At 44.9% G+C, this 25,111-nt stretch overlaps 3 protein-coding genes across 3 annotated transcripts; all 3 read right to left on the bottom strand.

Moving 5' to 3' along the window:
* Positions 1-1,531: 1,531 nt before the first annotated feature.
* rps6kl1 (ribosomal protein S6 kinase-like 1) lies at positions 1,532-11,827 on the bottom strand. The gene is made up of 10 exons (XM_036541499.1): positions 11,571-11,827; positions 10,558-10,682; positions 9,694-9,786; positions 8,718-8,765; positions 7,836-7,968; positions 5,874-7,286; positions 5,604-5,693; positions 4,858-4,940; positions 4,038-4,133; positions 1,532-2,952 (listed from the first exon to the last, which is right to left on the bottom strand). Exons 1-10 carry the CDS (start codon positions 11,704-11,706, stop codon positions 2,842-2,844), a joined length of 2,328 nt encoding a protein of 775 aa, XP_036397392.1. The 5' UTR covers positions 11,707-11,827; the 3' UTR covers positions 1,532-2,841.
* Positions 11,824-20,808, bottom strand: si:ch211-173a9.6 (olfactomedin-4). The gene is made up of 8 exons (XM_036541498.1): positions 20,752-20,808; positions 20,462-20,629; positions 17,810-18,022; positions 16,119-16,263; positions 15,181-15,990; positions 14,532-14,606; positions 12,203-12,288; positions 11,824-11,904 (listed from the first exon to the last, which is right to left on the bottom strand). The coding sequence occupies exons 1-8, from the start codon at positions 20,806-20,808 to the stop codon at positions 11,824-11,826; spliced, it is 1,635 nt and encodes a 544-aa protein (XP_036397391.1).
* A 2,053-nt stretch (positions 20,809-22,861) lies between these two features.
* Positions 22,862-25,088, bottom strand: si:ch211-173a9.7 (olfactomedin-4). The gene is made up of 5 exons (XM_036541478.1): positions 25,035-25,088; positions 24,660-24,821; positions 24,281-24,493; positions 23,792-23,936; positions 22,862-23,694 (listed from the first exon to the last, which is right to left on the bottom strand). The coding sequence occupies exons 1-5, from the start codon at positions 25,086-25,088 to the stop codon at positions 22,862-22,864; spliced, it is 1,407 nt and encodes a 468-aa protein (XP_036397371.1).
* Positions 25,089-25,111: the final 23 nt, after the last annotated feature.

The raw sequence follows: 25,111 nt of genomic DNA, 5'->3' as shown, positions 1-25,111 counted from the left end.
GCTTCAGGAGTTCATAACGAGTTGATCATTTGAATCAGCTGTGCTGGAGCAGGGAGAGATCTAAAACATGCAGGACAAGTGGTACTCCAGGAGAGGTTTGAGAAACGCTGATCTAAGTAGCTTCATATAGACAATATAAAGATTTAATAATAGCAGGCATTTTCTTAATCATGAGGTGCAGGAGAAGCTCAGTCATGTCCTCCCAGTGACAGATGGTTAGTGAATGGATGGAATAGTGAATATTAAATAATTCCCTCAGTATACTCAAATGATTATGACAGCTCCACATTGCTTTAGCTGTTCTTGAAATCTACAAAGACATTTCTCAGTGTTAAAGAAATAACATGTGCTCTTCGATTCTGCTCTAAGAGATGGCTGCGGTGGCTGCATATGTAAAGGGACAGGTGACTGACCCCTCTGCCCAATCAGAAGGCGAGAACAGAGAAAGTGAAAGCAGAAGTTAACTGTGTCAGCCTTTGTGCTTTCATTGGGATCCTCAAGGATGCACTATTGACGTCTTACGCAGAATCACTTCAGTGTTTGGCACTCTTCCCCACAGTCAATCATTTTTCACTTCCTGTTGATATCCAGTGTAAATTCGCTTTTGACGTTGGGAAATACAAAGTGGTATAGTATTGTAAAAATGTATTGCTTTTGGTGTTAGTTTAGGGCTAATGCTACCAAGCTAGGTACTATTACACAATCCTTGTCAACTAAATGTTGAGAGCCTTGGCCAACCTACTCATCCCTATCCCTGACAGAATGAGACCAATTTGTTCCAGTGATGTAAGTCCTGGCCATCATCTGCACATGAAACAGTCGGGCTGTAGGGCTCAGCCTGTGCTTGAAGGAAGAGTCTTTACCATCAGAGCCATTTAGGAGACCTAGCTACATGTTTTTTGGCCAAGCCGCATGTCCTACTTTCTCTTTGTAATAAATATGTGATTTTATTGGTGGGAGGGGGTTGCAGAGCAGTGGTTACCATCGGTTTCAGATGATGAGCTGGGTGAGAACATGTTTCCATACCATACAATTGCTCAGCAGGGATGGACTACTAATAATCTGTGTCAATTTAAGTAGCACGGTCTGTCAGGAAGTGAGGTGAGCAGTTCTTAAAATTCTATCTTTGTGGACCTCCTTCCGAATAAAGAAGCTTTGAGTGTATGCTCTACTCTAACACAAAATCCTCTACCTTATTATGGCTGCCATATAATGGATTGTTCATGTGTATCCTGGCCTGTTGGCTTGGAAACAACCATGCAACATCAATTGGCATTTTCAACAAAGGGTCTTATTTTCCCTGTCCAGAGCTAAGTCATGTTTCACTGGAAGAAGAGACAATCACATTGATCTGATTTGTCACTGAATCTAGAGCCCACTGTTCCAAGAACATAATCATAATCATAATCTTGAAGATATTCCCTCCTAATCCTGATATTCTCAAAACCTTCAAATGAAGAGGCAAGCCATTTTAAGAGAATTCATATTTATTATTTTTAACAATCCCATAAATTCTTATTGAAATCCAGTGAGTTACATCTTGAGTGGGAATAGTTTAAAAGGAGAGAAAATATAATGAGGGAATTTTACACAGGAAAAGTCTCAGACAGATCCTGGTAACATGCAGAGAGAAACTGTTGTCGTTCTGGTCACAGGGTCGTGCATTGCATTGGGTCGTGTACTGCTATGACCAGAGTTCTGGTCCACATGGACATAGTCACATCAGAATTGTTTTTCACACCCAACAGCTTTAGAATCTCAAATTCAATCTAGGGAAGACCGCTACAAGGACGCGTTTCCCTGATACATCTGTAATGGGGTGCAACTCTGTACAAAACAGGGGCGTCGCCTGGTTATGCATGCCTCGAAACGGGTTTGCGGTGAGCTCAGGAGCACGCAGGTAAAATTAACATGCGGCACCAGGAAGGCCTTTTTTAGGTCAGTGTCTGTCATCCAAATATGGGCCTCAGTTTCACGGAGGAGCTGTGACAGGGAGGGTGACCACATGGCGGAGGAGCGGCACGCTCCGTGGCCTGAGTCAGAGGAAGTAGCGACCCACAGCGCGAGAAAGGAGGACCCAGACTGTTCTCACTCGCCTTGCTCTCACAATAGGGACTTGTGCCTCAAGTCATCGTTTCCACCTGGGCCTGATGTGATCCTCCCTACTGCTTCCTTATTCAGTCAGACTGTGATTGATTGATCTCAGACAGACACCTCTACTCCTCTACCACAAGGAATAACCATGGCAATTCCAAAACACATACAGCGTATTTAAGGCAGTTTTACTTCCTGTCGTAATGTGCATGGGTGGATGGGTGGGCTTGCATATTCTCTGGGGATGGGACTTCAAATGTCATTGTCATAATGTATAATGAAGACTAAATGATATTTTTATTCATTCTTTTTACCACTAATACTAGTGCTTTTTCATGAAAATGTTCAAAAGCATCATAAAAAGTAATTCTGCCTTAACTTGCAATTTTTTTTCAGACATTGCCTCCTCACATCCAAACAGCTTACCTCTGCATATTGGATATATAAACCTTCTGTATCGCAATCTTAAATCTTCAGAGTGTTGATGTCTTCACGCAGCAATTTTCTGACCTGAGAACGCACTAGCTTCAAAGGAGTCTATGTCCCTAATCAGTCATTTTCAGTTATCTAGTCTCTCAGTTCAAGTCTCTGAGAACTGAGATATGCACAGAGCTCAGAACACATTGGAGTAAATCAGGTTTCCTGGTTTTTCAGCCACTAGAGGGCAGTGCTGGTGCAGCACAGCTTGGAGCAGCTGCACTGGTCTGACATCAGGATGTCCGTGGGTACATCCCCATCTCTGCCTCGTTAGCTGCTCAGTGTGTGCCAGGGTACAGCGCTAAAGAAGGGGTGACATTTGATGTCACTCACACCACCTCCTCCAGAACCCAAACGGTAGCCTGCGTCAAACTGCAGAAGCTGGGGAACATTTAAAGAACAAGTGAGTCACAGGCTCCCACAATGCAGTGCAGACAGTCTTTATCTCCTCTTTATCATTTCCACTGATTTATGACCAGATTGGTGCTGTTTCTCAGGGGTGGGAAGATCTCATTTATCTCCATTTTCTCTTTATGTCTCTCAGCTCAAAGGTTAATAGATTCTACACCCCATTCACAGGCAGACATCATAGAGGGCATTTTGGTGTTGGCTTCATTTCTTGTTTTACCTTAAACGTTACTTTTTTGTGTTGAGATATTTCTTCAGGTAAGTTATTAAACGTTGTACAACGTATGCAAAGAAATTTCCCCCCTTTTCCAGCTACCTATAGCTGCATTATCTTCAGAAGCCATGACAGATACACAAACGTCTCATTTCCATCTGTTTGGCTGCATCTTCAGTTAAGAGTCTTGAAGTAGCGCTAACATTCATGTACCGTTTTTCTTTATTGTGTTCCTACAACAATGAACATGAATATGAATTTGGAGCCTTCTGATCTTGAAACGGAAGGCTAAAAACTTTCCTTTAAAGCGCTGCTCATACTGAACCTCATTTCTGGATGTCTGATTAAAAAGAGTGAATTTAAAGAACAACCACCAAACCAAAACTGAGTCATTTTCTGCTTTATAGTGTCTAATGATGTGGTGTTACTGTCATTAACGTTGCGCAGCTTACATGAACATTTTAATCATGACTAAATGATCATCTCAGGCCAGTTAGGACCAATTAACTCCAAAGGCTTTCCTCCTATCAGAATTTAATAATGTAATCCACTCTCTTTGCTATGATCAAAGGTATTCGAGACAGCAGTAAAAGGTCATAGTGTTGTTTTGAGAGAAGTCAATTAAAAAGTGAATCACATACAGGTGGGTGAGCCTCCTTTAGATCCACACATTTAAATCACAAGGTTACTGGACACTCAGCAGTTTAAAGGTGCGTTTTAAGCCTCCCCCATTTTGAGGTGATGGGCTGACTCCTGGGATATATCAAAGAGTCGTCACTGGTCTTGAACACCAAGGACCAAATGTCCTGACAACACACGCGCCAGTAGAGGGCACCATACTGACCTCAGTGAGCAGGGAGGCTGCAGCGGTGCTCAGGTCATCCGGGATGAGGAGCTGGGTGTGTGGGAGCACTCCCGCAGGATGGCACTGCCAGAGAGGCTGAGTGTGGAAGAGAGGCTCATCATTGGGATGTGCTTTTACAGGAGGGGAGCATATCCCCCACCACATCCCCTTCACACAGAAACCTTCACTCACTAGTAGCTATTCTCTCTGTGACCATACATATTACACATGGTTCCATCATTAACATACACTGACAACAAGCTCTGTAACGTGCAGTATTGCCATCTGCTGTAAATCCAATCCAAATAGTAAAGCAGAAACTGCTGCATGAACATTTTAAAGCACAAAAGTCCATGATAAAATGATCATTACAGATGGTAAATATTAAATATTTGTATTTGTTACTCTTCTTCAGCCTAACTTCATAGTCTTTTGTCACTTTGATGAAGTTTCATCACTGGATGATGGGTATTTAACTTAATGAGTTGTGTGTTGTTGAGAAATTTAGATTTAGATTTTTACACTATTTTGCCTGACATGAGGTTCTGGGTTTTTCGAGCATCTGTGGAACAGTGTATGTGTGGCTTTAAAGTTTTCCCAAAACGCACCACATGAGGAGTGGACTCGAGAGACAGTGAACAAGCACATGCAGTCATCATAATCTAACCTCTAAGCGCTAAAAATCAGCATGTGCAAATGTATGGGATCGGATATGGTTTTCCATAACACATAAATTTACAGGAACCGGCGTTCACCTCTTGGTTGAAAACGTAAAGACGTACATAGTGGTTGAACAAGGTTCACAGGGATTTTTGTTTACCATTCCAGTGAGGAGTTCGTACAGGAGTGCCCCAAGGCTCCACCAATCGCAAGCCTCTGTGAGCTCTGACACACCTCCTACTTCTGCTGGCAGAAGACATACTGGGTTTAAATTTTATCTGTTAGGCAACAGCAAATAGATTCACTTGTCATGCAATGCAAGCATGTTTCCCTTTTAATCTGCAGGTTGGCGCATAGATTTGGTCTTTGGGAGCCATAAATGTGATGATTTCTGTGGAAAAAATTACATCACACCTCTGTACCATTCCACACCATCTGGAGTTTCCAAAGAGGTGTTGATATGGCCAATGTCATTCATATTCAGTGAACAGTGAACAGATGCTCTCAAATTTCATGGGAAAAAAATGACCCAACATTTGTAAATGATAGTGGGACTATTTACACTAATGTGGATGGATGTATGCACTTGCCTGAACCAAATTTCATTTGGCGATTTTGATTGGATGTATGTTGCGTCTTCAACAAAATGTGGCAAATGGGAAGGCATCTGTAACACGACAGTTTCAGGTGACATGACGTACGTCAGGTTTTCTGACGTATGACTAGTGTCTGCATCTGTTTACAACTTTGATGTCACCCCGACCAATCCAGATTCTGTTGGTTTCTGTTCAGTCCCAGCAAGCTGCTGTGTGTACACTGAAGCACTAGAGGGCGCTGTTGTTATCGAAATAGGTTGCGGAATGAGCACTTGGTGACAGCGGTGCAGTGTGAGGGTAATGTCTTCACCTGGGGCACAGTACATCTGCTCCATGGCTTTGGTGCTGATCTCAGACTGAACTTCGGTCCACTGGCCAAAATACGTCAAGCAGGCCTTTCCTGTTTAAAACATCGCAACACGACCCAATTTCAATCAGACTAAGAAACAGTAACTGCAGTGCATGAAAACAAAGCTTCCTGTCTGAAACCAGTGCTCAGATCAAAACATCAGGCATCACGGGGACCTGTACAATATGGAACAGTAGTTATTTCCATTAGCTGCCGCATCGGGTGACTGACCGTTGCCATCCAGCAGGATGTTCCTGGGGTTGAGGTCACGGCAGAGGATGCCCTGCTGGTGGAGGCTCTCTATGCTCAGCAGGATCTGGGCGGCCCACAGCCGCACCTCACCCTCGGGGAGCCCCCAACAGCTCAGCCGGACCCTCTCTGTGGGCCGGCTGGCCGGGATCCGAGGCAGGAGGCACCAGCCGTCCACCTCGATGGGCTGCTCCAGGCACGGCCCGTCAGGCGGCTCAGGCCCCTCAGTCTCACACTGGAGAGGAGCCTGTCCGTCCCTAGCAGCGGGCACCGCTGGGGCCCTCGCCCCCGTGGCGTTCGGGGAAGTCCTGTGCGAAAGGTCTGCGTTGCACTGGAGAGGGATGCCAGGTGCCTTAGAATTCCATGTGGGTGTCCCACTCGGACTCTCAGCCGCATCAGTGCGGGGTGTCAAAGCTTGAGTGGACTGTGACCTCCCAGCCACCCGCGTATCGTCAGCCTTGCCCTTAGTCTCCTCAGCGTTTTCCCCACGCACCTGCTCCCTTTCCTTTCTAATCTGGTGCATGGTGAGAACCAGGCCTGCTGCCTTGTCATGGCTTCCTTTTGTTGTACGGTCAGCATCTGCGGTGGCGTCTTTTGCAGCAGGGTCACAGTCCCGAATTTGGTTACTGAAAGTGAAGTGCAGCATTGTGGGAGCAGTGTGGCTGTTAACAGCGTGGAAGTTAATGCCCAGACTTGGCTCTGCCTTTGAGCCTGTATGGCCTGCAAAAGACCAAGCTGTTTCAGGTTCTCCCATCCCTCCTAATGTCTGAGAACCAGTGTGAGTTGATACACCATGTGTAAAAGTCTCGCAGTCCCCTGACGGATCAGCACTCTCCCACTTCCGGGCAATGTCAAATTCCGAGCCGGACTCAGCGCTCTTGACACCCCGTGCTGAGGTATTCCACGTATAACGCGGAGTCTCACGGGGGCCTCCAGCGACGTGACATTGAGGTGGGAGAGCACGGTTTTCCTGAGTTTCAGAGTGAGGGCATGTTCTGTGCAGTGGATCGACACCCAGTGGGCCGTCCGACTCAGGCGGTCCGAATTCCCAGCTCGTCCTGAGGTCCGGTGCTCGAGTCCTGGCGCTGTGCAGGCAGCCCGTCTCCTCACAGTAGGAGTGGGTCCCGCAGCTCTCCAGCCGGCGCTGTGCCTCGTCCCAGGAGGTGGGGGAGTCCGTGTCAGGGCTGTCCACCAGCTCCCGCGGCCCCTCCCCTTCCTCCTGCAGAGGCTCCGCCTCCCGGCTCCCCCTGCCACTCCGCTGGTAGTCCTGGGTAATTGAGGGGGAGGTGTAGCTGTTCTTCAGCCTGATCTTCCCGTGGGTGGGGCTGCTGCACTCTGGGTGCTCTTTAACCCTGTCATTCTTAGACTTTCGCAGCTTGGAGAAGAGCCGCCCTCCTGGGAGCGAACAAAAGTAGATGGAGTAAGTCTGGGATTTATTATCAAAAGATTCATTTGTTCAAGGAAGGTGTAAAAAGTGTATTTACATTTCATGCTAACCTTTTGGCACTTACATTGATATCAATATCAAATGATGTCATATGGTATCAATATGAAATCTTTATGAATTATTTTTGTTGTAAATTATTTATTATTATTAAGTTATAATAATCTAAATATACAATTATATTAGGTCACATTATTAGGATGTTTGTCATTGAACTAACAATGTTCAGACTGTTCTTCCCACTTCCACATTTCCTTTTTTCTCACACAAAGAACACATAGCACAAGAGCACAAGACATTCCTGTTTGCCAAGGGGATGTTGAATGTTGCTGACTGTAACTCTGCTCTTAGCAAGTGGGTTCTGACCTGTAACCCACAGCAGGCTCCCTACTTCATGACTCAAAATGGCTGCTGAGCAGAGAGCCACCCAGCGCAGAGCATTTAGAGTGAGCCTGGGGGACAGCTCAGCCCCAGTGCCAGTCACAGTACCCAAACCCCACCTTTAACGTGCTCCAGGTGCAGGTAGACGGTGTCCTCGCTCACGTAGTAGCGCAGCAGCTTCACCATGAAGGGCACCCCCTGTGGGATGATGGTGGGCTGGTCCCGGCTCTCCCAGCTCGATTTTGGTAGGCTCTGCGGAGACGGACCACAGCGGTGCTAATGGCTATGTGTAACAAAGCCCTCCCCAGAGACAGCCCCTCATCCCCCACCCCCAGTCCTTCCCTTCCATTGACCTCAGCGCTCTTCAGTGTCTGTCTGGAAGTGATCTATAGTAACAAGTTAAGGTTTACTTTATTAAAGCGTAATGACATGATTAATACACCAACAAAATGTAGGACATTGATTGCATCATGCCTTTGTGTGTTTGTCCTTTTTTATTTTCTGGAGTATATTCCTGTACCACTTTTCCAGATGTGCAAATACCAGCCTTGTGCTCTCCACTGACGAGATTCAAAGGTGATTAAAAATGTTCATCTAACGTTCAGCCACGTTGTTCTCTGCTCTCACTCCAGCTTCTTGCCTCATGTCAGCAACAGAGATCTCTGCCTGCTCTCATGTGCTATAATGAGCCTCTCTGGTTTCCACGGACGAGGCACATCTGCCTCAGGAAGGTCAGAGCTGAGAGCTTTTAGCCAGATCAATCTTGAGGGATTCTCGGGGACCAGGCGCGGCCTAAGTGTATTTCCATCGACAGGACAGGCCCTTCAGTGTCTGGCATGGCTCCAGCGGCAGCACGTCTGCCCCTGTGATGGGCTTCTTTTTTTTTCAGCCAGACGGCTGCGGTGCCTACTGGCCCTTCTGTGTTTGCACTATAAACCCCTGACATTCATCTTCTTTCTTTTATAGGGAGGGAGGGAACGTGCTGTAGGGTGAATACCTACTTTGACAACAAACGTGTCCTTGGTGATCAGGCTCTGGACAGTGAGGACCTGCAGTGGAAAGGGGGGAAGCAGAAGTGTACTTTTATACCTCTGAACTGAACTAAAAGCAAACATTGTTGACAGACAGTCCAAGCCAAGGGGCCCAAGAGCATAATAAAGAAAGCAATCACCACGGTCATAACCATAAGACAAAGATTTACCAAATGAGAGAAATGGCCACCCTCGTCTTGTGACGTGCTCTGTCTGAACCCTGCATAAGGCTGCTGTGTCATCTCAAGAGATTTACTGTAATTCAGTTACAGAGGTGTCAAGTGATACTGTTACTGATACTGACAGATTGAGGGTGAGTCCTGACTTCCTCTTTGTGCAGAAATTCACATGCTGTCAGCTGCAACCACCCCATCTGACTCAAAGTGTATTCTGCACAGGTTCTCTCATGAGTCAACTAATAGGAGACTCTAGAAGATTTCAGGAGACTGGCTGTATAATTCTGACGGGGTAGTGGTTGCTATATCCACAAAGTACAGGAGGTACAACTCTGTTAATCACAGTTGAAGATATAAAAAGGGTGGAGGAGGATCCATAACAATTCAATTTTATGTAAACTGACATTAGAAAGCGTGAGAGTGAACAGACATGGTTGGTTGAATTTTATAGGAACTGAAAGAGGGAGGGAGTTTTGGTTCCCATTCCTGCTTTGCTTAGAAGAGCACTTTCTGAGTAAAAAGAACAGAATCTATTGTCTAAAATAGATTCAGTGCTGGCCAATGAGAAGGGAGGGCTCTATGTGTGCCATGCGAGTAAAGCACAAGTAACACTCTATTACCTGCCACAGCATGTAGTGTAATGCCACAGTATTAGCTCTTGTCCTTTGAAATTGTCCTTTTTTGCCTATTTAAATTTGATCTCCAACAATATCAGAAATGTTCTCCAGCAGAATGACCACATAAAGACAGGAACATCCTCACTTGTTTACCTTGTCAATGACCCCAATGACTTTGCACATCTTCAGGTCCTCCACTGGTGAGCTGAGGTTTCTGATTGGCCGAAATCTCAGGCTGCTGTAACCCTGGAGATCAAGGTCAGAGGTGTGTCAGAGAGAGGCAGCAGGACCTGTCTATTTATGCAGCAGTTTGCACGTGCAATGTGTGAAGACCACTGCAGCATCAACTCTCCGAGTTCAGACAAACAAAGGAGACGTCAGCAGCATCTGCAAATTACATAATACCGCCAAGAAATGGCCCAGAGTTATCTACCCACCCGGAAATAATCCCATCCTTCCCACTAATAAGATGAGATTTGTGCCCCCTCAGTGCGGCTGGCAGGAGGGCATGCTGGGATGGCCGTGTGGCAGTATGCCAGAGACCAGTGGGCGACACAGACTGGTTTATGTGGAGGAAATGGATTAGTGATCGGCCTATAATAGCTTCCTGCCACCTGCATGACCAGATGCACGTAGTAAAGCCGTTAAAATAGACCACATCTGCACACTTTCATTGCTATTCTGGATCAGGTACAACCCTGTTATTTCGCAGATAAGCTTCATAGTTCATGTGAACTAAAGGAAAGCTCCGGACATACAGTGTGTATGATCATGACAACATATAACTGGTATAAAACCTGAAAATTACATTTGCTGACCCATCTGACTCCATCGTTAGTCCTCTAAAATTGTGGTGATATGCATTTCAGGAGCTCTGAATGGTCTATTGTTTGAATTCAATTCACACCATGGGGCAGAATTATAAACTTGAAGCTTGCCTAAATTCTAAAAATTCTTGCCTAAATCTTGCTTAGTCTACTGCTGACACATATATGCTAACCCCCGCTCTGAAATTACCCCAGACAGAGATGTCCCATCTCCCAGAGTGCCCTGCAGGTGGGAGTTGAAAATCTCCTCTGCTCTCTTCAGATACTGAGTCGTCTTCCGCTTCACCGCCTCTCTCCGTTCCTTGTTTGGGTCCACTGCAAATGAGAGAGCACAGTGTTGCACCCAATGCAAAAACACCAAACAGCGTGCTCACTTTGTATGCTTCTCAGCACAAAGGACACTGACGCATACGAGTGTGTATCATAAAGATAAGGAGAGACAATCAAGATGTTGTTACATCTGTGCTATTATGCCCATTTTTACCTGGTGTGGCTGAATAGAGGTCGGAGCCACAAGCCACAGAAAAGATAAGAGCAGAACTTGTTTTCTGGTGATTACAACTTCTTCATCTTGCTATTGCCATGGAAACACAAACCTGCTTCCTTTTTTTAAACAGAAGTATTTCAAGATTAACTATTTGTTATTGAGCAAGAATCAAAGTATTTCTCTTTCCCAAGCTATGTTTATCATTTTGAAAGTAAACGGCTTTCTGGACTTCAGACCTATTTAGAATCTACTCAGCCTGATTATAAAGATCACCTTTGCCAGGCATGCTGAAATATTTTCAGGCCACAGCAGTGCAGGACAGGCCATAAACATACAAAATACATTGTGTCTTGTGACTATGTTTGTATAAGGCAGGCTGATATTTGAATGTTTTTACTGTGTTTTCTAGGGTGTGCACAATGCTGGTTTTAGAAGAAAAAAGCAGTATACATATGCATAAACATACATTCCCTCCAAAGAGTCAAAACAGGGAAGAAGATAGATTTGGCCCTGGTCAAAGTGTGGGCACCAGGGTTGGGGTCAGTTCCACAAAATTTAACTCATTTGCTTTTCCACATAAATGCCATCGATCCAATTCTAATTCTATCAATTCAGTTCAATCCTCCACTTCATGAGTGAGGTCATGATTTGTCCCCTGAATTTCAGTTTAAATTGGAATCGCCCCCAGCCCTGGACACCCTGCCCCCGTGGTGTACCTTGCACCCCGTTCAGTAGCAGGTCCACCCCGTTTTTATAGTAGTTGAAGGCGGCCTCGTAGTCCTCGCTCACTTCCCGGTCCAGCGCCATGCGGATCTGTTTTGCTGCATCGACCAGGTAGTCTCTCTTGGCCATGGCTGGCCCCTCTCCGCTGAGTGGTGGCCTGGGTGGGCCCAGCGCCCGAATGGAACCGGGCCCCAGGGATCTGTGCGCGGCAGTTCCCCCAGGCGGAACAGCATGTCCCGGACAGACTCATGCTGCTACCGGCTTCTTCTGCCTTGCCCACATCTCCGCTCTCAAAGGCTCAGCCTGCTCCTCAGAGAAATCTCTGTCCTGCAGACAAAAAAACATCCGTCTAAAAGGGTACCTCTTGAAAAATGGGGTTAGCGTGGTTCAGAGTTATGGTGTGTGAAGGAATTGGTTTTTAACTGATGAAGTCCAGGAAAGGTTTGGTCGCTTCTGCGCAGAGTACTTCTAAAAAGCAGAACAATTCTGAGGTGAGGAAAGTCAGCAGCACCTGCACTAACCTGTCCAGTTTCAACCCTGGAAATGTTGCACATCATGCCACGAGGGCGAACTAGACAAGGACCAAACGTGCCAGATTCCTTGCGTGAAAGTCAGCCTGAGTTACCACGGCTCCCTGATTCTGCTGACAGGCCAGCTCATCTCCGCGCACCTTAGAGGAGCCTGCGCCCATGGGGCGTGACGTCAGAGGCCCTGAACGGGAGAGCAAAGTACACGAGGTCACGCTGAACAGTGCCGGGCCAGGAGGAAGGAAGCTGAGCCAATGCGCACTGACCTCTCACCACTGTTAATGAAGGCACGCACACAGCACTGCGGTGGCATGAAAGGTGGAGGGGATGACTCACTCACCGCAGAAGGTTCCATTGTCTCCTCTCACATTGATAGATCTGGAGGCTTTCTGGCCACACAGACCAGACTGCTGAGTGTGGGCAGGTCTGGGCACTGACGGTGGAGGAATACTCTTGAGCTTGATTCACTGTGGACTCATCACAAGGCTGTGCGTACGTCCAGGAAACAGGCATAATTATGTAGCCCTATACTTCCCCTCATTGTGTCTGTCACTCACAGCGAATACTGGTAATAAACATTGGTCGAAGGAGAATCATTTTAAAAAGGGGGGGTAGGCATGCAGTCGCTGTTGAAAAAATAATGGAGCTTCTCTGCCAGCTGCCACAGCAATTTGAATGTTCTGTGTGGACGTAACGAGGTAAATTCCTGATGGAATTGCTCCCAGGCTGTGATGTCACTTCATCTCCCTGGGAATGCTTCCCACTACGAGGCAGGTTTTAAAATGTTTGTGTTTTTCCAGGCACACACATACACACACATGCATAAAGACATGCGCACTCATGCATGGACGCACACACACACACGTGCACATATACACACACACATACACACACACAAGCATTCAAACACCATGCCTTTTTTAAACATTTCTCCCAATTCATGATAAACACATGATTCCATGTGTACATATCTGCTCTGACATACAATTATAGGTTACAGCATGAATATATATGTAATGAACATTTTGTCCAAATGAACCAGTGAAAAATCCCTATAAGAAAAGCACAAGATGTGACCACGATAGACAGATCAAGATATCATTTGACTCCCCACAGATTGCCATTTGCCCTATTGGTCTGATGATTTAGATAATCAGGTTAGGTAAATATCTTTGTATAAAAACTACAAAACAGACACAATGGCCCTGGAGAAGCTTACACGAGAGCAACCTCTCAGATTTCAGTCCTTCAATGTGGAGACTGTGTAAACACCCCCGTGTAACACACACGCCATCACAGGCATGCGTCCAGGAACTGAGTAAGGGCAATGCAAAACTGCACTGCAGCACCTAAACTACAGGATTCCCATCTCAGTAGGAGCATCCACTTCACCAACCACATTCACAGGAGGCAAACTGAACAAAAACGCAAGATAAATACAAAGAGACAACAAGGCTCATTCAGGCTAATCGCATAAGAGAGAGAGAGGGAAATTCATCTACATTTAGCTGAATGGTACCTGGGATTACACAACCATATTTGCAAACAGGCAAATAGCACAGCATCTCCACCATATTAGCCACAGATGCTAAACAGACCCACTCTCAGCCTCAGAGATTTAACCAGTCAAGCTGCTGTTTGAGCCCCCCCAGCTGCAGCAGTCCCCCTTGCTGAATGGGAGGCAGTGGGTAACAGAGGTGAGCGAGTGTCTGCCCTACCTTATCTGAATCCAGCATGCCCAGGACCCACAACTCCACCATCAGTCTGTGCCTTAGCAGCTTGCCTCTGCTCTGTTCATCTTAGAAATAGGAAGAGGCTCACTGCTGCTTTTTATTGGCTGCAGATGATGTCAGCCTCCCTCAGCGTTAGCCACAAACCTTCCAATTCACCCCTCCCATTCAGAGGGCTTCTCTGCTTAAAGACACAGCGCTGCTGCAGCTTAATTCCTAAACCTTGCTTTAATCTTGGATTTCAAGGCTTTAATGGATTAAATTCTCTTTTTGTCAGGTGCCACCATACAAATAAAAAAAATATGTATATTATGTCAAGAATTATGTGAAATATCTTGGCAATTTGAATGTATACTGTTATTTATTTTCAAAGCGTGATGACTGAAATTGCTACCACCACATTGCATAAAACATCATGCTCAAAAAATTGTAATGTAATGAAGAATGAGTCATATTCATTAAATAAACCAACACCCAATTCTAAATTTGAAATAAATACATTCGTCAGTAGAATATGCATTACATCTCTGTTATTCAAACACATGGCGGAGCCTGTACTTTAAAGCTTTAAAGCAATGTTTGATGTTTAAAGCAACATTAAGAAATGCCTACACTCGACGTCACCACGGCACCTCAGTGTCAGTGTGACAGAGACGAGACAGATGAAGGTCTGTGAAGCGTGCGTCAGCGGTGGCACGAGTGGCCCGAGCGTCAGAGGTTTCAGCAATCGTCCCGTTCTCCTTCCACGGTGCCAGCTGGAGACGCCCCCTCACTGAGGCACAAAAGGACACAACACAGAGAAGGGCCTGGCACCAGCATGTGGCACACAGAGTGGCTCAATCTGTCTAGGCCAGAGTATATAGGCTGGGAGGTGGGGGGGGGGTCTAATATTATCCCCATCCCCCCTCCCTCCTCAAACGCTCCCCAGAGTACACCCCCCTACCCCATTGAATTGACAGTGGACCTCAGCTGGTGCAGCCAAAACCTGACACCACAAACGAGCAATGTCACATTAAGCTAGTAGACTCCAAAGGGGAGGGTACAGACCAGACTGAGTTTGGGTTTGATATAAATAACACAGCCACCAAATGGTAATGCATGCATATGGCTTTATTTTGAGTGTGCCAGCAACATTATTCAGTGATTCATTCTTAGAGAAATAATATTAATCATACTCTTACAAGTGTTTGGAGACAACCACAAGGAGATTGAAAGCTATTCTTTGACACAATAAGCTGCTTAGCAATGAAAGGCCCTAGGCGCAGTAGTAAGTAATATTATTGATTTAATAGTGGTAATTCAATCATAGCTGAGTTTTCAAATGTACTCTGGTGTGAGTACTTAACCCTGATTCTCCTTATTAAACTTCACATGGTAGGACACATAGTAGCCATTGTTGTACATGTAGAGCTTTTGGTCGGTGGGGTTGTAGTCCAGGTTGACGTAATTCTCCTGGAACTTCTCAAAGGGAATGCTGAGGTATCTCTCCTGGCCTGAGCGGGTGTCGAAGGAGTAGAAGATCTCCTCTGTGTGAATGTCGACTGATCGGGTGGCGTATAGAACTCCGCACACCATGAAGGCGTTGCCCACTGACCGTCTGAACACGCTGGTCTCCCACACCTGCTCCACCCCAAACGCATTTACGTCTATTTTGGCAATGACCATGTTGCCTTTGGAGCTCTCTGTGCCGTAAGTCACCCACAGGCCGCTCTCATCAGCTGCAAAGTCAAAGTTCTGATCTGGGGAGTAGCTGTATGAGAACCGGAGGCTGGCCTGAGGCAGCACTCTGGCCTCATGGGTCAGAGAGGTCAAATTTAGCCTGCACATGCTGGCTGTGTTGTAACACTGGTAATAAAAATGGTTTGCATGCACAATGTAATTATTGCCACTACCTCGAAAACCATTATTGGGATAATCTTTGTATGCATGTGACTTGAATGCACTTCTTAAAATCAATTTGTAATAGTCAGAGTACAGGTTAATGTGAGTCATTACAGTGCTTGTCTGTCCTGAGTACCAGTACATTGACTCAAAGCCAGGCAGAGGCTTAGAGTCTTTCCCCCAGCCACCATATATGTAGCTGTTGCTGATGTGAGCGTTCAGCTGGCTGATGATGGGCTTGCTGAGGCTGGCTATACCTCCATGCTTGCAGGACCCTGGGAGAAATACAATGACATCCGTGATCACCACTATATCCGACACAGTACCCCACATGAATTGAAAGCACCTCCACCATTAAAACTGAAGGTCATGAAGTGGATACGCATGTAGTGCTGTAAGTTACCAATCTCTGGTCTGGTGTTGTCTTCCTCCAGCTTTTGGCAGTCCTCCAGCTTCTTTTGCAGTTTGCTGAACTCAATGCGGATCACCTCCAGGTTGCTCTTGTCATAGCTCTCTAGCTGGTCAACGATGAGGGTCATGTTGTGGATCTGTGGAAGTGTATTCACAGGAGTGAGTCATGCAGTCCAGAAAGGTGCTCAGGTTCACCTCATTAAAACTTTGGACAGCCCATTAAAGAAGGCTTCTTGTTTCTCTCTGACAGTGGTACTTTAATGTTTTGTACGTGTGTCCTCAATAAAAAAGGTTCTATGCCCTCTCATGACCCTTCTAACTAAATTGTATGTGAGATATAAAAATACACACATATTGAAATGGTTGATTAAATAAAACAAAATTGAATCAAAATATAAATTTTTAAAATTTAATTTATAATTTCTCAGGTGATTTTCAGACCGTCTGGTTGATTGGCAGCATGTTAAACAAATGGTTATCTAGTATTGCAGTATGCATTCTATATTTATTGTTTGAATATGCCCTAAATATGTAATGCTGAAATTATTTTCTGGAAAATAAATTATTAAGGTAGTTTTTGCAAGACAAAGCACTGATGTAGAGCACTAATGTAGTTCAATGGTGCATAGTAGTGATGGTAATATTTGCACTACTTGACATTCTTTGATTATTAATGAAGCTAAAATAGAGGGTAATGCTCTCAAATTATTTAAATATATCCAGGAGAGTGAAAATAGTAATATCCCTCAGTCTTTTACATGTTTGTTAGACACAAAATAGAAGTGGTTGCTGAATAAAGGTATATAAAAATATAAATATAACGACTTATAGCAGTTTTTCAATTATATAGTAAATCTAATAATGTGTAGACAGAAATGCAGGGACAGAGACTTGCTAGAGGTTATAAAAGACAGGCCCCATTTGAAATCATACCACTCACCTGAAAACCTATGGTGGGTTTGATAGTTAGGATTTTAGGCAAGAAAGAAAGGAGCCTCTGTCTGAATTGTAAGTTTTGAGATCTGTATGAGGTCATAGTGTATTGAAATGAAGGGACGGATAGGATAGTCAAAGAGCTGTAAAGCTGTGGGTCCATGCAATATTACAGAATTAATGTTGAAAGTTTGCCTTGATCAGCTTTCCGATGCTGTTTGTGACTTGTTCAATCATTCATCATCAGTTCACTCTACTCTAGTATGCTGGAAATCTTCGCTTGTGTTTACAGTACCCTAAAATAATGCCAGACAATCCATAGTGACTAGCTTTCACACTGGAAAGCTATGAACAATAGTAACTTTCACACAATGATATTCATGGCTTAGCTATTTTGTTCACAGAGCATTACAAACCAATACATAAGCTGAATAAATGAATTTGAGCTATAACATTTTCACCAGTCTTGTAATGAATTGTGCATTTTTTTGTTTATAGGCGGCATGATGTTTCTACTACTGCACACAAAGTTGCATTGTGAGAGAAATTAAATTATCTGGAATAATTTGATTTGTTTGAGATTTATCTAAGTCCATTAACATCTCCATCCAGTCAGTGATGTGTCCACAGTGCCCTATCCACTACACCCAGTGTCCTATCTGCTACAGCCAGTGCCCTAGCAATGTCATTTCTAGTATAGTGAGTGAACTCGTTGTTCCACACTACCGACTATTTAAACTAAGTGCTTACCTCAGAGTACAGGCTGTCAAACAAGGAAGAGGAGGAGTTGAGAGATGTTTTCAGCTGCGAGACCAGCGCTTCAAAAGCTCTCAGCTCGATCCTGAGGAGCTCGAACTCCAGTTTAATGTACTTGTCAGGCCCGCTCTCCAGAATCTCCACACGCACAGTGAGGTTCGACAGTTCTTCCAACAAGGCCACCAGTTTGCCTTTGTAGGTAACAAGCTGCGGAAAGTATACATTCATAAGCAATGCCAGAAACACAGTTCACAACTTCTAGACTGACTGCTTGCAGTATGCAACTCTTTCATTGATGATGAAACTGGATGGGAGATACTATTCATTTGTTTCAGTGCTTACTGTTATCTGTTACACTGAAAGATCTCTCCCTTATCTCCAGGACATCACGGCCTTCGCCCTCTTCCCCATGGTTGACCGACTCCCTGTGCTCCGATAGAGCTGCGCTGCATGCCGCCGAGAGGAAGTGGAGGAAATCCAGACCATCTGACGATCTAGCATCCTACCACTGCCTCCTGACAGCATATATGGCTGCAACAACAGCAGCTAAGTCTTCATTTTTCCAAAACAAAATCAACGCTAACATCACTAACCCCCGCAATCTCTTCTCTACCTTTTCCACTCTTTTCTCCCCTCCTCCCCCTCCCCTTCTCTTCTTTCTACACTAGACTTTAAAGTTCACATTAAGAAGAAGGTGTCCAGCATCCGGGACTCCTTCACTCCTCCGGCTACACCCTCAACCACCGGAAAGGCATCCAGTCACCACCTGTCTCAATGATTCAGAAGTTCTTCAACTCATCACAACCCACCAAGCTACAACCTGCCCTGTCGACCGCATTCCTTCCACCCTTCTCCAGTCTGTATCCGGGGAGATTGCCCCATATCTCTCCTCCATCATCAACTCATCTCTATCTACTGGCCTTGTTCCCACAGATCTTAAAAAATGCTCTGGTCACCCCCCTGCTAAAAAAACCTACTTCTGACCCATCTGACATGAACAATTACCATCCATTATCCCTCCTGCCATTATCCAAATCCCTTGAATGTGCTGTACTTAACCAACTGTCTCCCTTTCTCCAGAAGCACAATCTCCTGGATCCCCACCAGTCCGGCTTCAGACCCCGGCACTCAACTGTCCTTGCTCCTAATCCTCCTCAACCTCTCCACTGCGTTTGATACCGTCAATCACCAGCTGCTCATCACTAAGCTCTCAGAGATTGGCATCTCTGGGGCCGCCCTTTCTTGGTTCAGGTCCTACCTGACCGGTAGATCTTCCCAGGTCTACTAAAAAGGCTCCACCCCCACACCCACTCCCCTCACTACAGGTATCCCCCAGGGCTCTGTATTGGGACCCCTCATCTTCTCTATCTACATCAACTCACTTGGTTCAGTTATTAACTCACATGGTTTCTCTATCACTGATATGCCGATGACACTCAACTAATCTTCTCTTTTCCTCCCTCCACCCCCCCAGGTCGATGAAAAGATCTCTGCATGTCTGGCTGATATCTCCAAATGGATGGCCTCGAACCACCTATAGCTAAACCTGGACAAGAAACAATCTGCTGTTCATCGTGGCCAAGCTCTCTCCTGTTCAAGAGCTCTCAGTTACTGTTGACGGCACCACGGTAACTTCCTCTTCATCTGTGAAGAGCCTGGGTGTCACCCTCGACAACAGGCTGGACTTCAACAACTACATCTCGCAGACAACACGCTCCTGTCGATTCCTTCTCTTCAACATCAGGAGGATTTGCCCTTTTCTGACCACCTACTCTACCCAGCTGCTTGTCCAGGTCACCGTGCTCTCCCACCTGGACTATTGCAATGGCCTCCTTGCAGGCCTCCCAGCCTGCACCATTCAGCCACTACAGGTCATCCAAAATGCAGCTGCTAGGCTGATCTGCAGCCTCCCAAAGTTCTCCCATGTCACCCCTTTACTGAGATCCCTCCACTGGTTCCTGGTCGCAGCCAGGATCCGCTACAAAACCTTGACCCTCACCTTTTCTGCTGCAAAAAAGACTCGCCGCTCAACAACTTTGCTCTGCTACATCCGGACGCCTCGCTCCTCCCACCAACAGAACGAAAGGCCCACGCTCCTCTCAACGTCGCTTTGCCATCATCACCCCCCAGTGGTAAAATGAACTCCTCACCCCCCTGAGAACAGCCCCTTCACTCCAACCCTTCAGACGTGGGCTGAAGACACAACTCTTCAGACTCTACCTGGACTGATACCCTTGCCATTTGACCCTGGCCCGTGCTTTTAGAACTATCTCTTACGTTATATTTGTTATATTTGTACCACGTACCACTATATGCACTTTTGTACATCACTTTGGATAAAAGCATCTGCTAAATGAATACATATAAATGTAAATGTAAATGAATGAGAGAATTAATGTCAAAGTCAACAGGAGAAGGATTTTCCTAAATACTAATGATGAGGTGGGAAAATCTTTTGGTTGTATTTTAGCTTTCTAAATGAAACAGACAAATAATGAGGCAGCCAATGGTTTAGTCTGGATGTTATGTCGCTGTCTATCCAGTTGCCCCTTAGATATACCAAAACTTCACATGAGGTTATGATCTTTTATGTTCATCTATCCAAATCCTGTCAAATCATAAGAGCATAATTGGGTGCATGAATACCTTATTTATTTCTATCTCCACGTCTACCATCAGCTCTTTGGATATCTTCTGCATGCTGTCCAACCGGTCAGCTGGGAAGGCTAAGTCAGGTAGAAACACTTTGCAGATGCAGTTTCCTGTGTCATCGAGAGATGCAGTTACATTGCCAGAACCCCAGGCTTCCATCGGCTGTGAGGGACAAGAGGCAGGGTGAGCTTGCCAACCTGCACAGCTGTGGTGTCATACCAGCACGGCAGGCTGGCAACACATACATCAACGACACGGAACCTGTTTATCAAAATGACTCTCACCAGCCAGGCGCAGGCAGGCCCCAGGAGTGACAGCAGCAGCAGCAGCACAGACACCATTGCTCTTCAGTCTCGTTCTTTGAAGTGTGTTCAGCAGATGCAACACATGAGCTTTTAAAAACCCTCTGCCCGGCCACATCACTGACAACTGTCTTCTTCCCATGTTTATTGCTGTTTTCTATGAAGACCTTTAGTACAAGTCCTTGTTTGCTTAATGTTTGACTTCGTACTCACCATTTTGTGACTTGTCTAAAGATATAATATGGCATATTGATGATGTAGACATATCAATGACGTGTGTTGATTTCCACTCTTCTGTGCACATATGTTTTCTTCATTGTTTGGTCAAGGCACAACCGTTTGAAGAGGTGCAAATTTTGCACCTGACGTTGTTCAAATTTTCCCAGCAGGTGGAACCATGAAAAGCAGATCTGTAGCGCTGTGACACAAGGAACATGTTTTTTTCCCTCATAATTAAGGACCATTACACTGTAAATGAATGTTCTTCACAGGTGTGTATTTTACAGCGTACATGCACCTGGGGTGCACAGATGAACTAAGCAATTTGAAGTGTCAGCGTGGTTTCACATGACACAAATCTGCCCCAGCCTGCTGGTAGAACTAAGACTGCACCTGATGCAGAGCCGAATGCTGTTTTAATATTGCTTAGTTCATAGTGGGACACAGAGCATCAGGAGCTAGTCTTATGATAGATATTGGATTTGTTACATTCAGGGATTTGTGTGTAATCACAGAGACAGTTCTGTCATGGTATTTTATTCTAAAATGTGTTTTATTATATCTTAAGCTCTGTATCCCTTGTAAGTAGTGTGTTGTGCGGCTGGTTGTACTGTACTGGACTATATGATATATATTATTAGGTTAGAATTTTTTAATAATTATTTAAATCATCTCAGAAAAGGCCATGTGTCAAATAAACTAATTCAGGATTCCTGAATTTATTCAATATATTACACCTTCAGTCCAAGCTGCTTTGTATTTAAAAGCTAACGCTTGGTCAAATGAGTCTAGAGACAGTGCATTTAGAGTGATGAGGAGTTACTAAACATCCGTTTCAGTCGAGGGGAATTTATTTGATGATGTAAATGAGACTTTATATGAGTCTATGAGGTTTTGCCTTTAAATGTTTAATGTATTTTTATGATAGTGTTTATTGTAGTGATGTCCCTGTGATAAAATACATTACGTTCATAACAGCTACCAGTTACCAGCTTTGCCTTGTTCTGACAAAATTTAAGAATAGATAAATAATCAGTACTCATTCAGATTGAACAATTGCATGAACTTGCAGTCAGTTTCTTAAATATGATTATAAATGTTTGCTCATATTCTGTCCTGCTAAACCTTTGATAAACATTTTATAAATCACACCTTTGTTATATAAAAAACATTGTCAGAGGACAACTAACTTATGTTCCAAAAATTTGGGAGACACCATCTGCTCCTTTTCTTTTTCCATGTACATGATGTCCAAGTGGATGGTGCAATCCATAGCCAGATGCTGGACAAGCCAAATGTAAGTACTCCTATACCCTCATTGGAGATTGTATACCTTTATTGCATGGAGATTCAGACTTGCTTAATGAAATGAAAAAATGTAAGTTATATACATTTATCTGGATAACAGAGAATGCATTGCAATGCATCTATGATTCCTGTGGTTTGTAGCAACCAGACCAGGTACCCACAGGATGAGAAGTCAACCTTCTGATGCAACTTTCAAATACTGCACGAGTTTATTGCCCCAGGTCTGTGTCTCAGAAAGCAATTACTACCATTCACTTGTGAGATATTCACTTTCTTTTGGGACACCAAGTGAGAAAAGAACAACTCAAAAACATGATGTTGCTTTTCAAGAATTTATTCGAAGTCAAAAAAATGAAATTAAATGCAAGAGCCATAATTCTAAGATTCACACTAGCAGAATTGCCCTCACAGAGTGGTAATTCAGGAAGAATAGAAATAACAACATGATTTGGAATAAGATGCTTCATTGGTTTGTTTCGAAGAGGATCTATAATGAGTATGACATTTAAAATGCTGAACGTTTACACCAGTATACAGGTACGCAAACATTCCAGATCATTGTTTTTCAAATCAGGAGTTGTGGTGTATTAGCTGTTGTCTGATTAAACCACACATGGTAGGACACATAGTAGCCATTGTTGTACATGTAGAGCTTTTGGTCGGTGGGGTTGTAGTCCAGGTTGACATAGTTCTCCTGGAACTTCTCAAAGGGAATGCTGAGGTATCTCTCCTGGCCTGAGCGGGTGTCAAAGGAGTAGAAGATCTCCTCTGTGTGAATGTCGACTGAACGGGTGGCGTACAGAACTCCGCACACCATGAAGGCGTTGCCCACTGACCGTCTGAACACGCTGGTCTCCCACACCTGCTCCACCCCAAACGCATCTACATCTATTTTGGCAATGACCATGTTGCCTTTGGAGCTTTCTGTGCCGTATGTCACCCACAGGCCGCTCTCATCAGCTGCAAAGTCAAAGTTCTGATCTGGAGAGTATCTGTATGAGAACCGGAGGCTGGCCTGAGGCAGCGCTCTGGCCTCATGGGTCAGAGAGGTCAAATTTAGCCTGCACATGCTGGCTGTGTTGTAGCACTGGTAATAAAAGTAGTTTGCATACACAATGTAATTATTGCCACTACCTCGAAAACCATTATTAGGATAATCTTTATAAGAATGGGATTTAAATGCACTCCTTAGGATTAGTCGGTGGTAGTCAGAGTACAGGTTAATGTGAGTCATTACAGTGCTTGTCTGTCCTGAGTACCAGTACATTGACTCAAAGCCAGGCAGAGGCTTAGAGTCTTTCCCCCAGCCACCGTATATGTAGCTGTTGCTGATGTGAGCATTCAGCTGGCTGATGATGGGCTTGCTGATCCTGGAGATACCTCCATGCTTGCAGGACCCTGAAAAAGGAGAACGAAAATGAAAGAGGCTGGCATTAGAGATTCATGGCTTCACAGAGGGATTTACTGTGTTTGATCGTATTAAGGAGGGACTTACCGATGTTGGGATTGAAGATCTCGTTGTGTCTCCTTTCGCATTCTTCGAGCTTCTGCTGCAGCTTGATGTACTCGCGCCGCGTCGCCAGCACGCGGTTACTGTCATAGCTCTCCAGCCGTGTCAGCACCACAGTCATGGAGGAGATCTGAGAAAAAAAAACAGCAGTTCAGTCAAGAAAAGCAGACATAGCCATTTTTCCCCTCCCCATGTATATGTCCAATTCCATTTGGGCGTACAATAGCGGATCTCAGCAGCTGGTGAGCATACAGTCCAGTAGAAGCTGAAGAGTTGCTCTTAACGCTGATAAAATTCTTCTGCAGCTCCTTAAAATCATTCCTGATAGAGCGTTGTTCAGCAGCATTTATTAAGGAGAATCATTAACAGAAAGAGGTTTGTCTGGAGATATGGATATTAATTGGTGATTGTGTAAATGCCACACCTTGCTATGGGAAATATCTCCAGAGACTTCTCACTGTGTTAGATCTTTACCTCTTGACGTAGGACCTTCAGTGTGGATGAGGAGGTTTGGATAGATGCCCGCAGCTCTATAATGAGGGCCTCCACCTGTTTGATTTCAGTCTTTACTTCCTGAAAGTGCAGCTCGTTGAAGGAGTCTGGGTCCTTCTCCATCAGCCCAATCCGCACTGTCAGGTTTACAATCTTCTCAACGTAGATTGTCAGCTTGCTCTCATATGTTAAGATCTGCCAGGACAGTATACAAGATATATGACTGATTGGCATTCCATCAAAGTCAAAGGAAATGGAAAGCCCTTGAATACTGTATTGTTTTGCATTTATGCTGCCTGGTATACCAAGGCAGGAGAAAGCAGTATCACAGGTGTAATGAGGAATGGCGGCTAGCATGCACCTTGCTTATCTCCAGCTCCAGCTTGTGTTGGATCTCCACTGCAGTCTCCTCCACCAGGACCAACTCACCCATTGGGAATGTGCTGCCCGGGAGGAAGGCCTCACAGGTACACTGCCCATTATTGTCCACTGTCCCATTTCCCTGGCTCTGGCGGCCTAGAGGCTGAGTCAAGATACAAACACACCTTTACTCTTGCCATCAGGGTGCTGTGTTTGGTTGGATCTGTCTGTCTGTCTGCACCAAAGCAGTTAGAACATTTAAACATAAACAATCTGGGTGGAGCCACATGCATAAGTGTTTACACCTCTTTCCTGTCACTCCTTGTAATTGAGGATGAAAAGATAAAAATTTAGTGAATTGACAGCAACGTCTTACCCCCCAGGCCCAGGTCAGTCTCAAGAGAACGATGAAGAACAAGGTGGAAACCATCCTGCTTTTGTCGGGATGAATAT

The sequence above is a fragment of the Megalops cyprinoides genome, chromosome 12 (genome assembly GCF_013368585.1).
Source record: "Megalops cyprinoides isolate fMegCyp1 chromosome 12, fMegCyp1.pri, whole genome shotgun sequence".
NCBI classification, from domain to species: Eukaryota; Metazoa; Chordata; class Actinopteri; order Elopiformes; family Megalopidae; genus Megalops; species Megalops cyprinoides.
This window is presented reverse-complemented; position numbering and strand designations above follow the sequence as displayed.

Bases quoted from the DNA above. Each gene is read 5' to 3' on its own strand.
- rps6kl1 (XM_036541499.1), bottom strand. From the start codon at position 11,706: ATGGCCAAGAGAGACTACCTGGTCGATGCAGCAAAACAGATCCGCATG. The intron at 7,969-8,717 runs GTAGGTATTCAC...CCGTCTCCGCAG, and splicing joins AGGACACGTTTGTTGTCAAA to AGCCTACCAAAATCGAGCTG. The intron at 4,941-5,603 runs GTGAAGACATTA...TTCTGCCAGCAG, and splicing joins GCAGATGTACTGTGCCCCAG to AAGTAGGAGGTGTGTCAGAG.
- si:ch211-173a9.6 (XM_036541498.1), bottom strand. From the start codon at position 20,808: ATGGTGTCTGTGCTGCTGCTGCTGCTGTCACTCCTGGGGCCTGCCTGC. The intron at 12,289-14,531 runs GTGCCACCGCTG...TCTCCCGTTCAG, and splicing joins CTCTGACGCTCGGGCCACTC to GGCCTCTGACGTCACGCCCC. The intron at 11,905-12,202 runs GTAACTCAGGCT...TTTTGTCTGCAG, and splicing joins AGCAGAATCAGGGAGCCGTG to GACAGAGATTTCTCTGAGGA.
- si:ch211-173a9.7 (XM_036541478.1), bottom strand. From the start codon at position 25,088: ATGGTTTCCACCTTGTTCTTCATCGTTCTCTTGAGACTGACCTGGGCC. The intron at 24,822-25,034 runs GTAAGACGTTGC...ATCTTGACTCAG, and splicing joins GACTGACCTGGGCCTGGGGG to CCTCTAGGCCGCCAGAGCCA. The intron at 24,494-24,659 runs GTGCATGCTAGC...CTGTCCTGGCAG, and splicing joins TGGAGCTGGAGATAAGCAAG to ATCTTAACATATGAGAGCAA.